The 19,093-nt window shown below is 39.1% G+C and overlaps 1 protein-coding gene across 1 annotated transcript; it reads right to left on the bottom strand.

Moving 5' to 3' along the window:
• Positions 1–12,485: 12,485 nt before the first annotated feature.
• LOC125297052 (stonustoxin subunit beta-like) lies at positions 12,486–13,791 on the bottom strand. The gene is made up of 2 exons (XM_048247201.1): positions 13,754–13,791; positions 12,486–13,646 (listed from the first exon to the last, which is right to left on the bottom strand). Exons 1-2 carry the CDS (start codon positions 13,770–13,772, stop codon positions 13,099–13,101), a joined length of 567 nt encoding a protein of 188 aa, XP_048103158.1. The 5' UTR covers positions 13,773–13,791; the 3' UTR covers positions 12,486–13,098.
• Between the last annotated feature and the right edge of the window lie 5,302 nt (positions 13,792–19,093).

Below are 19,093 nucleotides of genomic sequence, written 5' to 3'. Positions count from 1 at the left end.
GCTATACATTAATAATAGCAAAGTTTTAAGTTGACTATTTTAATTGCATGGTTATTTATTGTCAACATACGCTCACAACCTACTGTCGTTAAAAGTGAGGCATAAGCAAAATAGGCTACAAGGCTGTCTGTGTGTCACAAACACAACTGACCCCCTTACTCAACAGTTCGCGATATTATTATTTTATGTTAAGGCGAGACACTACAGGTGAATAGGGTAAAATGTTTAACAAGCAGATATCACTATGAAACTTACCCAGTTGATTACTTACATTAATATGAGAAAAAAATGTATTACAAGTTTTCTGTAATTTAATGTTTACATATGCAAATTAGGCATTATCTAATTAAATATGCGCTAATTTGCATACATTTTAAAACAAGAAACCTGAGCATTGGATACAGCCAGGTTCAAAATTAGGTTTTCATTGTGTTCAGATAATATATGTTGAAAAATGTACAGAGGGATTTATGAATATCTACTTTAGTTCAGTTGCTGCTACTGGAAGAAACTGGAATCCATGCATTTCCACTGAATTATTTTTGGAATCTGATCCCTTATCATACCTGTTCATTCTTACTCGTTGCTCGACTTATGGTGACTAAATTCAAGATGGCTGCAAACGCTAAACTTCGTGAAGATACTGTCTGTATTAATCGTCTTGTAAGTAAACTACCAGTGCTTTTTCAAAGTTCTCAATGTCTCGTTTTAAATGTCAGGGCCCTCGGAAGTCTACCAATGAAGTGTGGAGATACATTGAGCCTTGTAAATGGGTGTAAAACAGTGATTTATTTGCATGGCTAGCCCGATGCCGAAGCACCACTATTGAAAAAGCTGTTGGTAGCATCGGCTAACTAGCGCCAGATTTTGGAGTGCAGGGGGACAAGCCGAGATGGGCTATGAGACATACGTTCACACTCGGTATCATGTTTCAATACACTTTAGGTCAATATCACACCGGAATCCTCCTTTAATCCTTGAGTCTGATTTACGCTACGTGAGGATATTAGACTAAATCTACTGATCAATTGAAAAATTAAGACCTCCGTGAAAAAATTCCAGACTTTGAGGTGAAATTCAATAGGCCTACTTTTTAAGGCCTTAATTTAGGAAAATTAAATTGAATACTTTTTAATACTTTTAAGACTCCGCGGGTACCCTGTAAAATACAATTTTGATGATAAACAGAAAATATTATTAGGTTTTATAGAATAAAATAATGCTTGTTTAGACTCACGTGGTCATACTCAAATTCTACCGTATTTTCCGGACTATAAGTCGCACTTTTTTTCATAGTTTGGCTGATCCTGCGACTTATAGTCAGGTGCGACTTATATATGAAAAAAATTATATAATTGAACATGTTTTTAAATGTTAATTTATATTAACTGACATGAACCCTACATGAAACATTATCGTCTACAGCCTTGAGAGAGTGCTCTCAAATGCACAAGTTGTGAAACACACGTGCATACTTAAATCCTCAAATTACTGCCGGGATTCTATTTATAGCTGGGCCTCAGATTCAGACAAATAAAAGCCAGTATAATTTTGTTTCAATTTAACTCATAAAATAGCTCTTCTTAATAATTTATATTGTTGGTTGGCCTACCAATTTCATAAAAAAGTAAATCATGCATAATTTAAAAAATAACTAAATTTAGGCTTATCTCGCAATAAGCGGATGGACATCCCGACACTCTTTCATACATGAAACTTAATAGTGAGCCAATGCCATTGATAGCCTACCGGTATGCTGCTCCAAACGAAAAGTATAGGCCTATGTCTCACAGTAAAACGCAAGAAATGAAGGCCTATAGCTGACTCGAATAGGCTACAAGCCATGGTCCAAATAAAGGTGCTGTGCTTTGCCCAGCCATAAATTCAGGATTCACGATAGTCTGTCCCCTAAACATTCCTCACCTGTTATCTGGACATGCATGAAAACATTTGAAAACAAAACTCACTGCCATGTAATATTTGATCGCTTTTTTGCTACTAATGATCTTTCACGTGAATATGCACAGAAAGTGAAAGTAGGCCTACTATGCGCTCCGTGTCTTTAGCTGTCTGTTCACGTCCGCAATCGATTATAACGTTCCTCAAATGGAGAACACATCCATGTTTTCTCGCGTTATATTATAGGCTGTCATGCTTCTGTGTTTGCGGTTCCTGATCGCTAAACGTTTGTTTTCCTTGCCTGTCGATAGCTGTTGATGTAGAAGCACGTAATAGGCTATAATAATTTGACTTTAGCGGTGACAAATCCTGCTGAGAGAGAGAGAGAGCAAAGAGAGAGAGGCACCCCCAAAGTGGTCCTGCGCGCGCGTGTGTGTGTCTCTGCATGGGGTTCAATTGAAGTCAGAGTTGGTCCGCTTTCAGGCCGCTCCATTATTAGATTAACGTCAGACAGCGCTGTAAAATGTGTGGGAATTTCTCGCATTATGATGGCTAGCGTTGCGGGACTTTTATTAGTATGCTCAATACTTAGTAATAATTTATGAGCAATCCCGTGCTGAAATGTAGGTCCTGGTTTTAAATGTGCATCTTTTTTTCTCTCGCTCTCTCGGCAAGCATTTGTTCTGCTGCCAGCTTGTGCCAATACGCTATATCGTCCAACATGCTTGATTGCATTGCATTCTCCACATTTTTAGCTAAAATTTAATGTACCACATCAGCATTTTTGTTCAGTGAATCTTTTGTAAATTGCTTTACAATAGCGTTGGGCACTTGTCAGCAGCCTTCGGCTTGCCTTTTGCCACTATTCACTCCTTCGTCTTCAAGATTCCCTGTAGAATTCTCAATATTTTTGGCCTCAATGTGTTCAGTTACATAGTCTGTCTGTTCTTAGTCTTGGATTTTGTGAAATAAATTTCTAAATATCACCTGCTTGCTGCAGCTTCGGTCTGCACGTCCTTTTAAAACCGCATATTTTTCTCTCTCGAGCATTTAATCTGCTGCCAGCTTGTCTCTCCACATCGTCCAAAATGTTTGATTGCATTGCATTCTCCACATTTTTAGCTAAATTTTCATGTACCATATAAGCATTTTTGTTCAGTGACTCTTTTGTAAATTGCTTTACAATTACCGTCGGGCATATATGCCTATTGCCTGGCTTGCCTCAGCTTCGGTCACATCCTTTTAAAACCGTCTTTTTCTCTATCGTGAGCATTTAATCTGCTGCCAGCTTGTGACTCCACATCGCCCAAAATGCTTGATTGCATTGCATTCTCCACATTTTTAGCAAAATGTTCATGTATCATATCAGCATTTTTGTTCAGTGAATCTTTTGTAAATTGCTTTACAATTACCGTCGGGCCTATAGGCCTATCGCCTGGCTTGCTTCAGTCACATCTAAAACTGCATCTTTTTCTCTCTTGTGAGCATTTAATCTGCTGCCAGCCTGTGACTCCACTCCACATCGCCCAAAATGCTTGATTGCATTGTATTCTCCACATTTTAGATACATTTTGGTGTACCACATGGTATTTTCTTTCAGTGAATCTTTTGCTTTGCAATGACCTTCCTGCCCTCCTCTTGGCTGCCTTCACTCCTTCGTCTTCATTAACATTAATCTTTTTGGCCTCAATAATCCAGTTACATAGTCTCTGTTTTTGGTTTTGGATTTTGTGAAATACATTTAAATAAATGCGACTTATAGTCCGGTGCGACTTCTATATGTTTTTTTCCTGTTCATGACGCATTTTTTGACTAATGCGACTTATACTCAGGAGCGATTTATAGTCCGGAAAATACGGTAATCAGAATATGAGTCTGATACTGCTCCATTGGGATGTGATTATGGTGCGTGTTTCAACCAATACAGGGGGGTGAATCCTGTAGGAAAAACACCTGAACCATCCTTCTTCTCTACAATTGCCTTAACATAGTTTTCTGGTCGTTTTTAAAGCTATTTCACTGTCAATATGTTCTATAACAGATGTGGTGGTGAAATCTAAACGTCTACCTCAGCAACAGCATTTTTGTTTGGGAGAACCAGGATGGATTTAACACTTTGTAATTAAACGTCATTTACAAAGACATCGTACCTGTACCATACTGAAAGCTAATATTTTGTCACTAGCAACCTACATCTCTGTACTCTGTCAAACACAGTTGCATTTTCAGCTCTGAACAAAACCGTTCACGAGTTCTTCTGGTCCGAAACCGCTCTGGTTTGGGCAATAGTTGCTCCAAAACGGAAACTTGATTGGCTAATGTGTGGCTGCTCATATGTGTGAGCGTTTTTGATTAATCAACCACACATATATGAGCGTACATTTCACGTTTGGCACAAGCTATTCTTTTGTAATATGTTGTTGTTAAAGGGGGATCTTGTGCAAGTGGAAGTGAAAGTTTCCACTGTCGGGTCTTATGAGGATACAATACACTCACAGAGGGGCGTTGTGCAACCCATATTTTTGGGTATAGGTACTGGGCTGAGCTGTATTTTTTTAAAACCCTTTTTCAAGGACAAAATCACACACCTATTGAACAGATATCAGTCAATAGCAGTTCAGAACCAGAACAAGGTCTCAAACAGCTGAATGCAGCTGCATAGGGAGACCCGAAGGAGAAATGAGTTAACTGCAGTCTGAATAGCTAATAACAAAATGTTGAGATGAAGTACCGCTTTAGGAGAAAAAAAAAATCTTGTGATTTTGGGCAGACAGGCACATGCCCACCCTAATGGTATGGGCACAACACCACTGCTGCATATTGAAGACTTTGCTGTGCAGTTCAGGCAATGGTAAACAGGTAAGGGTGAATAAAGTGGTTAACAATGCATTATAGTCAGGGGGCTAAATTTGAAAAGGGCTTCCGTTAAGACTTTTACAGACATGTTTTGGTACAAGCTGTCACCCTCTTTTTTTTTTAGGTAGAAGACACCCATAGGTCAGATATTAGGGTGGTTGTCAAGCTGATTTTTTTTTTTTTGTGACTTGTACAAGCAATTTCAGACCAATTTTTTGGTTTCCTGCTCAACACGACATGCCAACAATAAATGTTGAATATCTCCACAGCCACAAAGACCATATACATAAAAAGGTATCAAATGAAAGCTAACACTCATGGGCTGTCTGCAGAAGTGTCAGAATGGACATTTATTGTACAGCGTAAAAGACAACAGAACTAGAACATGAAAAAACAATCTCCACCTAAAGAGAACCAGTTTTCAAAGTGAATATCAGTGAACACACAGCAGGGGAGAACCGGGACGAATGAAACACTTCTTAATTAAATGTAATTTACAAAGACATCATAAAACACTGAAAGTTAATATGTTGTCTCTAGCAACCTACATCTATCCTCTGTCAAATACAGTTGCATCTACAGCTCTGAACAAAACCGTTCAAGAGTTATTTAAGGAGAAGTCGAACGAGCGTTTTGTTTCATTCGTCCCTCCTGGCTGGGACGAATGAAACAGCATGGGGGACGAATGAAACATACAGCTTAAATTATGTAAACTTCCCACAATTTCAATATTTGACAACATATCATAAATGGTACTTCAAGTAGGTGTTATTTTAGATAGATTGCTGCTGGGCTATATGTCTTGGTTCATGTCTGTTAACAACTCATTGACGTCATGGTAAAGCGCTTATCTCGCGGTTATGGAAATAGCATGCACTATGCCATTAATATAGCTAGAATAATGCATGTTTCGAATGATCTAATGTTCCCAGACCCCATCTTAATAAGATGAGGTCTGGCGTTAGCCAGGCTATAAACAAAAGCAAATAATAAGGAAATAAGGAAATCAAATCAAGGGCAATAGTTTCAAAAAAGTTAAGTGCATTAACTATATTAGTTAAAAGCCTAAATGAGTAAAAGCCTATAGAACAACTCACCCAGTGTTCATAGTAGTTCACATTTACCTTTACATTATTCATTTGGCGGACACATTTACCCAAAGCGACTTACAGTTATGGAAGTAAAAGCCTATAGAACAGAGGTGGGCAAACAACGGCCTACAAATTACGGACAGATCCGGCCCGCAACACACTTTAATCCGGCCCGCTGAGCATTTAATTATGTTATCATAGGCTGCTCGCGATGTTTTTCCTACGATAGATGACATTTTGGTTAACTTTACTGCAAACTGCTTTTCACTTTTATTAGAGAACGTTTACAATGTTAATGTCAAAATAGCATGTTACATAAGGGTCATTCCACATCAATTCAACCAGGGCCTACGCACTTAGGTCTCACAAAATTCTGGGGTTGACTTTTGTTCATCCGGTTTTTTGTCAAAGTTCATCCAGTCTTCTTTTTTCTCCATGATCCCTTGTTTTTAAAAACACCAATTTGATTTTATCTTATGCAAATCTTTCTTTTTTATTTTCCATTCATATGTTGCAGTAGAAGTTATTATCAGGGATGCGTTCCGGCAATTCCAGCTTTTTTCACGTCATCTACCGCAGGGTACCAGAGGAACCAGACCAACGTTTCTCATAGGGGCCTGCTGATTAATGTCCGGTGCTTCTGTCACTCATCTGATAATATTTCATCATGTAGCAAAGGAGCAGTAGATGTAGCCTATCGCTCTGATATCAGCTAGGCTACACTCACTTTGTTAGGAGGCAACTCTCTGAGTTCACACTAGGCTATCTTCCCTCTGCAATAGATCTACTTTAGCTGGAAGTTTTAACACGCAACTGTGGGCTTGATTAGTGTGTAAACTTTCGTTCAGCTGACGCTGGCGCTGCCATTTGACTGTGATCATCCAGAACCGTACAATAATAAAATTATTCCACCTATGAGCCCATCAGTAACAAAGTTCAAACTTGTCATAGATATAGAAAAAAATATTTATTTTTTTATGTAGGCTAACCTAGGCCTAGTGTATAATGTTATGTGGGAATTGCAAGAAAACGAGGGAAAACACTTCACAATGAAAATGCTTTTGTTGTGGAGGTGAAGTATTAACAACAGGCAAAACTCCTAAGAGCTATATCTACTGACAAGGTAATGTTTCACAGTTCTCGTGAGATGTCTTCAGGCTGTTGTTCTTGAAGTTGCATGGCTGGTTTTCTTATTGGCGACTCGCTCTATGCTGTTTGACCATACTAGGTGAACAATTCCCCTATTACGAATTTGTTTACCATCAAATTGGCTTCGCAAAGGTTATATTAAGGTGAAAATCTTGCATTGTGTACCTTTAAATGTTTACACTCACTGTTAATAAACAATAACAGAAAAGCGACCACACCAAACCACAACTCAAGACTCAGGCATAGTCCTTTTCAATGTTTTTTTCAGCACTGAGCAAATATTTTGTTTTCTGAGCGCACATTTCAGCATTGTGAGCAATTCGCAACCACGCAATCTGCCGAAAATGACCACAAGCCTGCATTAGCCATAGGGAATTCAAGAGATGACCGCAAATGCATCAATATGTCTAAAAAGGTAGATATTTATTCAATATCCTTTATAATGGTTGGACTTTTGGAACATTTTAATGATGGTGTTTTACCAGTCCGTTTAGTTGAACTTAAAGGATCTTTGGTTGAACTTCAATAAGGTTTATATATATATATATATATATATATATATATATATATATATATATAATATAATTATATAAGTATATAAGGTGTTTAGTCATTTCTCAACAGGTACAACATTTAAGTGGAACTTAAGTGAAAGAAAAATGCTAATGCAGTGTTTATTAAATTGACTATTAAATTTACATTGTGTCATTTTTCCTAAAGGTAGCCTAAACAATTTTATAACTGGGGTGGTTTGCAACAAACTAGGCTACAAAACATGTCATTTCAATTTAATTGAGGGAGATAGGCCTGACACTTCAGTAAAGCAGCCACTCCTTTAAGTCTGCCCAACATTAAAGGTTGTATCAGCGATTTCAGGCACAAAAAAGGCCCAAACATAAATTATCAAATTCATCTAATCTTTCCTAACGAACCGCTAGCTGTCTGCTATAAGCAGTAGTCAGCCTAGGCTCCGAGATCTGTACACAAAAACAATTTCTACCAAACTTCGGTAAAGTTAGACAGAAATTGGCAGATTTGCAAGATTCGCGTTTTGCGGTTCAATAACTCATAGGAGAAACGTTTTCATTGCACAATAGAGAGCTCTATCTAACCATAGTAATGTAGACAACAAGCTACAACCCAGTTTTCATCCGAAAGAACCGTGTATGTGGATAAATAAAACGCATCCCTGTGAGCATTCTGCTTTCAGCCGAGCGTCTAGGGACCGTCTACAAAGTGCAAAACCGAAAGTGGATACATTTAAATAGCTTCACTGTTATTGAGCCTAGAGCTTCCAAACTCATAGCACACGGCTAGTGCTTCCCTAGCAACACACTACACCTGTCAATTACGGGAAAAACGGACTCACCCTATTTATAATATATTTTTATTGGGGAGAAAATTCAATAGCTTAACTTTCATTGAGCCCAGTGCTTTCAAAATCACAACACACATCTAGGGCCTCACTAGCAACATACTACACCAGCTAATTATGGAAAAAACGGACTCACCCTATTTATAATCTGCATGAGGCTATGTTTAATTCAACTCGTTAGTTGATCCGTCCGGTCAATATGTAGAATTCTGGGGTATTCTTACTGTATTCTGATGTGTTCATATGTTACTTCTGTGTGTAGTATACAACGGGGAGAGGTCCATACTATTGTACATAACATAACTGTGCCTTAGGCCTGTGTAACAGCAGGAAGGTCAGACAGGCCGATGTTTGGGAACATCCGAGGAACATCAGACATAACATGGGCCGAGGGAGACAGCATGTCTGCCTATTCGGGCTGCGTGAGTGCCGGGTTTTGTACACTGGTTGGCATGATTGTCGTTTGTATGTTTTAGTATAACAGGCTTTGTCTTAGGTTTTGACTCTGAGACGGATCGAGGAAGCGACCAAGGAGCATCTTCTGTCGGAAGGCTCAGCCGCCGCCTCTAACAACAACCACAACTGTTAGACTCTGTTAGGCACAGTTTTACTGTTCGAGACTTAGCCTGTGTTCTGTTCAGGGCTCCGAACCGGTTCAAGGAACGAAAACGAACGGAATTTTACGGAATTTTACGAGGAGCGGAAACGAAAACAAAATGGTCTTCAACTGTTCCGGAACAGAAACGTTATTCTGAAATCCACAAAACCGGTTAATAACGTTTTTTTTCCCGTTCTCTATATATTTTATAAAATTTCACAAAAGCATATCCTAAGTGTTCTACTCGTTTGATTGTAGGCGAACAGCCTAATAATTTGATTTCTGCAGTTTGAAAAAATAAATAAATAAATAAATGGACCTTTGGTCCAAATGTGTATATTTTGTCTTGCTGTTGTAATGTAACCTATCCGTCTGCCACTTCGGATCTTAGGCCAGCTTGTAGCGTAGGCTACTGAAACTGATTTGGAAATTGTTTGTAGCCTGTGCGTAATAGCCTATTTTGCCTGTTCACGCCTTGTCGTTTTAAAGTCGGGATTTGAAATGTTTGCGCAATTATAGCCTATTCTATGTAGAACAGTTAAACGGGAAATTTGAGATAGGCCTTGTCAGCAACAGACAGGTTCGTTTATAAACAGGGTTAGAATTATAGCGCAAGCGTTTGAAGATCTCCATATGGATAAAACTTAGGCTACAACCAGGTAAGGAGTTTAGCACGTATCCAGAAAGAAAGATAAGAAATGTATTAATTATATAATTATAGGCATAGGTTAGGCCTACAGTAAGTCTGTAGGCTATGGGATGGATAGCCCATCTGAATGTTTTTGGATACCGTGATTTATTATTTTGGGCATAGCTTCGGTATAGGCTAAAGGGGAAATAATCAGTACGTCTATTCTAAGGTAAAGTCCACAAAAATAGACTTGATAGGCCCGCCAAACACTGCCGAACTTTAAGAACGAACGATATTTTGCGTTCCGAACCGGTTCAGGACCGATATGTTGGCGGCGGAACGCATGCAAGAACGAAAACGTTAAACATAGGCCTACCTGAACCGTTCGGAACGGAACGTTTGAAAAATAATTTCGTTTTCAAGCCCTGGTTCTGTTATTCATTATTGTACCATCTACAATAAATCATCATCTAATCGCCGATCCTGATCCCGCCGTCAAGCTTTATTGACCATCTTCAATACAACCATTAGAACTAAAACACAACGCAACAACCAGAGAATCCTACAAATAGCACCACATTCATGCCACTTCATGATTATATTAACATCATCAGACAGGCTGTAAAAGTGTATGCGGGAATTTATCGCATTATGATGGATAGAGTTGCGGGACTTGAACAAATTATGCGCAATACCCGCAATCCCGCAGTGAAATTTAAGCCCTGTTGTAGGTTAGCCTTTTAAATCTTTGGAGCTGCCAGTGTTCTCTCTCTCTCTCTCGACCCTGATGCCCTCCGTTTGGTGCCTGCCTGATCGCAGGCCAGATGCTGGCTGGGGCTTTTGATTGTGGTTGCGTTATTCTTTATTTTCCTTAGTTTGTAGATCTGCAACGTTTTGAACATATATTATATTAATGTAAATAAATTATTCATTGTAATACCGCAAACCTCTCGTGTGTCCTCCCATCTTTGTCCAGTTTATGAGCCAGATTGTGACATCCCGAAAAGCAGGTGTAGTATGTAGGGAGGCCCTAGATGCGTTGAGTGATTTTGGAAGCACTAGGCTTAATAACAGTGAAGCTATTGAATTTTTTACCAAATAAAAATAAATTATAAATAGGCTGAGCCAGCTTTTCCATAATTAGCAGGTGTAGTATGTTGCTAGGGAGGCCCTAGCTGTGTGTTGTGATTTTTGAAGGAGTAGGCTCAATAACAGTGAAGCTATTGAAATTTTAGCCCATTAGAAATATATTATAAATAGGGTGAGTCCGTTTTTCCATAATTAGCTGGTGTAGTATGTTGCTAGTGAGGCCCTAGATGTGTGTTGTGATTCTGGAAGCAGTAGGCTTAATGACAGTGAAGCTATTGCATTTTTCCCCCTATAATAATATATTATCAATAGGCTGAGCAAGCTTTTCCAAAATTAGGAGGTGTAGTATGTTAATACGGAGGCCCTACACATGTGTTGTGATTTTGGAAGCAGTAGGCTCAATAACAGCGAAGCTATTGAATTTGTCCCCCATTAAAAATATATTATAAATAGGGCGAGTCCATTTTCCCCTAATTAACTGGTGTAGTATGTTGCTTGGGAGGCCCTACACATGTGTTGCGATTTTGGAAGCAGTAGGCTCAATAAGAGTGAAGCTATTGAATTTTCCCCCCTTTAATAATATATTATAAATAGGCTGAGCCAGCTTTTTCAAAATTAGGAGGTGTAGCATGTTGCTTGGGAGGCCCTACACATGTGTTGTGATTTTGGAAGCAGTAGGCTCAATAACAGCGAAGCTATTGATATTTTCCCCCATTTAAAATATATTATAAATAGGGCGAGTCCATTTTCTCCTAATTAACTGGTGTAGTATGTTGCTTGGGAAGCCCTACACATGTGTTGCGATTTTGGAAGCAGTAGGCTCAATAACAGCGAAGCTATTGAATTCTTCCCCCATTAAAAATATATAATAAATAGGGCGAGTCCATTTTTCCATAATTGACTGGTGTAGTATGACGCTTGGGAAGCCCTAGATGTGTGTTGTGATTTTGGAAGCAGTAGGCTCAATAACAGTGAAGCTATTGAATTTTACCCCCAATAAAATATTATTAATTATAATATATTATAAATAGGGTGAGTCATTTTTCCTGTAATTGGCAGGTGTAGTGTGTTTCTAAGGGGAGCACTAGCTGTGTGCTATGATTTTGGAAGCTCTAGGCTCAATAACAGTGAAGCTTTTTAAATATTGTATCCACTTTCGGTTTTGCACTTTGTAGACGGTCCCCAGACGCTCGGCTGAAAGCTAACGCTCACAGGGATGCGTTTTATTAATCCACATATGTACACGGTTCTTTCGGATAAAAACAGGGTTGTAGCTTGTTGTCTACCTTACTACGGTTAGATTGAGCTCTCTATTGTGCAATGGAAACGTTTCTCCTATGATTTATTGAACCGCAAAACGAGAATCTTGCAAATCTGCCAATTTCTGTCTAACTTTACCGAAGTCGCTACCAAGTGTTGGCAACCACTCAAAGGCAAAAAAATAACCGACGAGATGCACATTTAGGAGAGTTTCAATTGCACGGGATGGAGGGGAAGGGAGTAGCGAGCTAGCTCTCTGTTTTGTTTGAACATCAACAGATGTGACGTTCATCCGTAATCGCTGATACAGCCTTTAAGCACCATCTGAAGTAAACATACCATTTTGCATGGTCTGCGTAGAACTTGGTAATGGCATCAAGGATGTTTTATGCAGAGCATCCTGAAAGCTGAATGATTCCAGAAAAAAACTTTCTTGTAACTCTAAACTAATGTAAAGCACAAGCATCGTGCCATATGATCATGTATCCTGAACTGATAACATGGACATGTTGGTGTTAATTGTTACCATCACATTGTCGATTAATAATTTTATTTGTTCAGGGTCGGATCGTGCTCTCTGAATTCTTCTCTCTCGGGATTGATTAGTTTCGGGGAGAATTTGATCGATAAAGTTCCCATGTCTAAGTCTTAATGTTTTCAATGCGTCTACATGGACTTTCTATGTGTCAGATAACGCTATAGGTAATCAATCTTTCACTCAGACCAAGTTTTCCCACGAGCGAACTCTCCTTTCGCTTTTGCCTCCGAGCAGAATTTGCAGATCACGCCACTCCTTTTGTAAATATGTCTGAAAGTTTTTTCCTACCTGGGCCATCTTTTGCGTCAGATTGGAGTATTTCATCTAGCCACTCATGTTTAAACGTTAGGCAGACCTTTTCTGGGGCATCTGCTCTGCCTTTCTTTTCGCCATGGTATCCTACTACATAACTGGAGCAGGGCCCGCCTAGAGTAGCCTAAAGGATAGCCTACTTTGTATGTAAACATTCTAACTTACATCCGGCTTGTATTTTGTATGTCAGTATTTTAAATGTTTATTACCCAGCCTACATCGCCGTTGATGCTCAGATTTTTAACCCCTGAAAAAAAAAAAATTGTTTGTGCGGTCTGAAAAATCTATTGCGCGGCCACTTCAACTGGTCTGCAGCTTAGAGGGAACATTGGTCCTTTTGACTTGGACTATGGTTACACTCTGTGAAACCTCAAACCCTGGGTAGAGGGACTCATTGAACTTCGTTTTGAATGTGTGCAGGTGGGACAGGGTTCCAAAGGAGATACTGACACTGTAGAAGGACAGTGTTCCGCCGTCAAAGTCTAGGTACACTGCCAGTCGTCCTGAGCGGGACACTGGAACCTGAAGGTGTTCTGGTTTATTCTGGTGTTTGACAATGAAGGTGGAGCACTCCAGACTCCAGGACTTTTCGTTGCATCCAAGCATACTCTCATCCAGTCCATCTCGACTAATGCTTTTGTATGCAACACCAACCACAGTCCGTCCTTTCCAGTCAACTTCCCAGTAAGCTTTTCCTTTCAGGCCTTCATGGCATAGGACCTGCTGACAGCGCTGAAACCGCTCTGGGTGATCAGGGCGAGTTTTGTCTGAATCCACAGTAACTGTTTGATTCTCCAAATGCAGCTCTCCGTGGGCTGTGTTTGGGTCCAAAGTGATGTCAACGGCATCTGAATAATAATAAAAAAAAAATGGTCAGTTGGATTTCGGGAGTAGATTGAGGTCAATTATTATAATGGTCACAAGAATATAACTAATAAATAAATATGTGACTTACATTTCCGTAGTCCAGACATCAACCAGTACTCTGCCCCATCCCTGAAACTACGTGAGGAAGAAAAAAGAAAATACATGCTATTTTATCCCTTCAGTAAATTACTTAGGGTGTTCACATATAGTCCCTTTTAAAAGAAAATACATGCTATTTTATCCCTTCAGTAAATTACTTAGGGTGTTCACATATAGTCCCTTTTAAAAGAAAATACATGCTATTTTATCCCTTCAGTAAATTACTTAGGGTGTTCACATATAGTCCCTTTTAAAAGAAAATACATGCTATTTTATCCCTTCAGTAAATTACTTAGGGTGTTCACATATAGTCCCTTTTCAAAGAAAATACATGCTATTTTATCCCTTCAGTAAATTACTTAGGGTGTTCACATATAGTCCCTTTTAAAAGAACCAAACTCAGTCCACTAAAAGGGGACCAGAAAGTGGACCAAAACAAAAGGGACTATGTTAATTTTGTATTCACATTATGCGTTCATTTGAAAGAGGACTCAGATCTCTTTCTGGTGCACTTCAGCTGCGATGGGGCCTTAGTTTCCTTCCTTTTCACACTATACCTTCTCTGGGAGTCTCAGACCTTAGGCTACTGCTCTGGATTATGGGCTATGTAGTTGCTCATTTTATCATTCATTATCAGGTTGAAATAAATGATCATAACTAGGGCTGTCAAAATAATGTGTTAATTTATTATTATTTGCATAGTGAACACAGCTGGAAGGATCATTGGTGCTTCACTCCCCCTCCCTGAAGGACATTTACACCACCCACCTCACCCGCAAGGCGACCAAAATTGTGAGTGATGCAAGTCACCCCGCTCACAATCTGTTTGATCTACTGCCCTCTGGGAAGAGGTACAGAAGCCTGCGCTCCCCAAGACTACCAGACTCACCAACAGCTTCATACACCAAGCTGTAAGGATGCTGAACTCTCTCCCTCCTCTCCCCCCTCCACCCTCAGCTACATAACATCCTGGACATTGGACCCACAATGGCCGCCTGCACTACTCCACTTGCACACTTGAACACTTGCACACTTGTACACTTTACAACTTGGTGTTGTTGTCCTGAAAACACAACACTTCTGCTGCTCTTACATAACTTGCACCACTATGCCACTTTCTTTTTATTACTCAGGTCAAACAGAACTACCCAAGCCTCTTATTGGCCTGACTTTGCACTAGTTTTTATTGACTGTCTATGCACAATTTCAACAAAATTTTGCTGCTCTTATTTTTCATTATTATATGTGCCCTCTTATTTACTTATTTACTTACTTTTTTGTTTACTTGAATGTTATGTTTGTCTGTGGACTTAAAATTGGTAAAATATGTCTTGTCTTCACCGTGGGATAGTGAGAAACATAATTTCGATCTCTTTGTATGTCTGGAACATGTGAAGAAATTGACAATAAAGCTGACTTTGACTTTGACTTTAATTTGAATTAATTCATTACAGAAAGAATGACAGATAAAAAAAAAAAAAAAAAAATGCTGATCAATCACATTTCGTACTGACATTTGACCCAGTGCAGTCTGGCTATTATGACTGAAGGAGGCAGACGAGAAAGCACTGCTTTAAATGAAACATTTAGCCTATGTTTTAAAAAGAACGCCCAGACCAATACTGTTGACAGGAGCATCAATCTACTATTTCTGCAGTAAGGAATTTCTGGTAACACTTTACTTGACGGGTGAGTTCGTAACACATTCATAGCAGCTGTCATAAACTGCACATAAAGCATTCATGACTGTTTCATGAGACATGACTCAACATTCATACCAAACCTTTCATGAAATGTGGAAGACAGAACAAAGTCCAACATCGTATTTGTTAACCTGGATACCATTCATTTAATCTCTCCAGCCTTTGTAAATATTTCATGAATAGCTTATGGAGTCTACATTGAATGTCACTTTACTATACAAGTTGTGAAGTATTTGTAATCACTGAGTTTAACACTGGGAGGTGAACTAAACCTACATTCAGCTGATCCATATTTGTGTAACCTGGAACGGTTGGACATGATTTGCTTGACCATGTTCTGTCGTTTTGGCACTGGAGTAGCCCATTGACTCAGATGTGACGTGATCAGGTAAGAGGTTTGGAACAAAAACGGCAATGCTGTTTTGCGATTGTTGGACTTTTATTTTGAAAAGTTGTCGTCGTTCTGTCTTCCACATTCATGAAAGGTTTGGTATGAATATTGAGTCATGTCTCATGAAACAGTCATGAATGCTTTATGTGCAGTTTATGACAGCTGCTATGAATGTGTTATGAACTCACCCGTCAAGTAAAGTGTTACCGAATTTCTGTTGCCTACCATAGGAGTTTGTCAAGGCTGAAGTATAACCTCAATGCAAAGCAACCCAGAGGTACAGTACGAGTTAGCACACCTCTTGATGATAATAATGTTAGCCACCAGCCTTGTCAAAGTTAACTTTGCTAACGTAGCCTATTGTTTGCTTAGCCTGCTTTAAGACCGACTAACTAACCGACAAACTCCCTTACTACATTTGTTGCACACTTGAAACAAAATGTCTTTTTTAATGTTTAAGGTGGTTTCATTTATTTCCATTCCAATAACTTCACACATTACATTTCCGTTAGCACTTGTAGGCTATGTTGCTTTTCTTTGTCTCATTTTTCTACTACTTGAACGGGAGCGTACCTATGTTCCCCGCTTTGTATGGGACCGGGGAACATAGGACACTTTTTAAAAACTCTAACCCTAATCCTAACTCTAACGGTGTGTTTCCACACAACAAAATTTTGCGTCGCTCTCATTGAGGTTGAATGGAGACGAAATTCGCCCTAGTTGGGCGAAATGAAAGCGAATCGCCGAGGCAGGCGAAACAAAGTTGGCCAAAGTTTAACTTTATTTAAATGAGGACCATTCGAGAACCAATCAGGTCCGCGTCTTTGTGTTTGGAGGCGGGAGTTACAAAAAAGTCTGACCAAGATGGCGGAGACTACCTGAGCTGTAACACGAACATTTGTATGTGATTAAAATGTTTCTACACGAACATTGGCACTTGTATCAACACGAATTGTGGTTTATATGCCACACGAACTTAGTCAGAGCACATACACCACTAAATAGACCACTATATATGTTAGTTTAAGCACTCGATCTTTTTAGCTAGCTGACAGGCGAAATGCTAGTATTTTAGGACATTGGATTGCATTGTAAACCTAGCTAGACAGCTAGGCTACATGCTGCAACGCAGGTATGAAATATATTATGTCTTATTGACCTTGTTGTTTCTATGAACATGAATTGTTGTTTATAGGCAACATCAACTTAGTCGAGGCATAAAGACCCCTGGATATCTTCATTAAGTACTTAAACGTTTGAATTAGCTGATTAGCCTAATTAGCTCGCTTGCCACCACTGGCTAGACACTGCAGTCAAAAGGTTAGCGGTTTCGCCGTCACGCCCCCGAGGCGAAATTTCGCTGGCCGAAAATCGCGAGGTGTTTCGCTGTGTGGAAACACACCGTAACCCCGAGCGGGTAACATAGGACCCGGGGAACATAGGGATGACCCCACTTGAACTGCTCTTTTTCTTATCCTGGACTGCCACCTACTGGATAGAAAAGGCAACAACCTAATAATTATGTGAATAAAACTCTATAGCATGTTTAAAGGCACAAAAAGGGCATCAGCCTACTGCACATGTCATTGACAATGAGTGGAAACTTCAGGCTCTTCATTGATTCACTCATCTTGTTTTAAGATATGTTCATAGCAAAAATGGATGCATGCGATTAATTTAGATTAATTTCAGAGTATGCAATTAATTACATTGTTTTTAATCAATTGAAAGCCCTAAACATAATCCATAATTGGTGTGGTGATTTTGTTTCATAAATTATTTAAAAAAAAAAAAAAAAAAATATATATATATATATATAGTTATTGCAAATATCCTCTTGAACTGTCAGTCAACACGCAAGCCAATCACACTGTCTAATTCAGTGGTAGGCCTGCCCCACCTGGTTATGGTTGCTATGTCCAACTTTAGCTCAACTCCAAAATGACAAGTGAACTGCAGCCTGTTAACTGCGCTGCTCAGTATTTAGGCTACTTGTATGTTTTCTACATGCAAGAAGACTTTGGCAGAGAGATGATAGCCTAGCAGATCATGAAAAATGGTGAGCAAATTTAATTCAAAGTTCTCTAATTCTTAATAAGTTAGCCTACCAATATCTTGGATGAAAAGATATTCAGCCGAACATTAATGTTAGAACACACCAAATGTGTAGCCAAATTACAAATCTTTATAGACCCATCATGAGTCTAATGATAGTTTTTTTGAAAATAATAAACAACATGCCTTCTCTTTTGGCAATAGAAAGCCAAATACAGTAGGACCAAGTAGGCTAGCCTACAATGCAAAATGTGAAAGAGAACCCAGGGTAATTGTTCATCACAATGCACAGATAATGTGAAACGTGCCACGGACTTCAAAGTGAACCTCTTGAGGTTTTCTCAGTTTGTTCGTGTTAGAAGGGTCTGAGTTCCGTTGGTGTGTTCACACATAAAAAATGCTGAGTCATCGCTCTGAGTTCTTTAGAAGCCTGAATGGGACCAACAAGTCTGAAAACACCACTCATTTAAAGGAGAACACCAGGCTTCTCAACCAGGCCCCAATTGTTTTTTCATTTGTTTTGGGTCTAATTATTGTAATAAAGTGATAGGGCTATAGTGGAAACATGGAGCATTTTCCAGCCTGATTGCAATTATTTAGTCAAAATTTAGACACAAATGATCTAAAGAATCTTGGTTGAAAATCCCAGAGGTCTCCTTTAACGGAAAAAGTTTGGTCTGACAAGAACCTATCATTTTTAAATGATAACTAGTATAAACTGTGATGTTACAGTTTTTTCTGATTGCTTAAGCACATTTTTTGTAACTATGGCTTTTTTCGCAAAACTCTACACACAAATGGCAAAACCTCTCACCCAATCAGCAAAACATTGTAGTTCTCTTGCAAAAGCTAACACACCTTGCTTAACTCTTCACACCTTCGTAAAAATGGTGTTTTCAGATCTAACAGTAAACACAAGCCATCACAATAGTAAGCACACAATGTGCCAACAACACACTGATGGTATGAATAAAAAACACATCTGGCTTTTGCTTTCTCTGTGCACAAGGTAGACTATGTCAGTTTGAGGTCATACTTTTGTCATAGTTCTGTAAACATACAGGGATCCCAACTTCAAGTACTAGTGTTTATTTACACACATCAAAACAAACACAAGTGTGTTTTTCCAAGTCAAAACACAAAATAGCATTTCACTGAGACAAAACAAATCAGTCTACAT

This window comes from Alosa alosa, chromosome 7 (assembly GCF_017589495.1).
Source record: "Alosa alosa isolate M-15738 ecotype Scorff River chromosome 7, AALO_Geno_1.1, whole genome shotgun sequence".
In the NCBI taxonomy this organism is placed as follows: Eukaryota; Metazoa; Chordata; class Actinopteri; order Clupeiformes; family Clupeidae; genus Alosa; species Alosa alosa.
The sequence above is the reverse complement of the archived record's forward strand: the minus strand, read 5'-3'. Positions and strand labels throughout refer to the sequence as shown.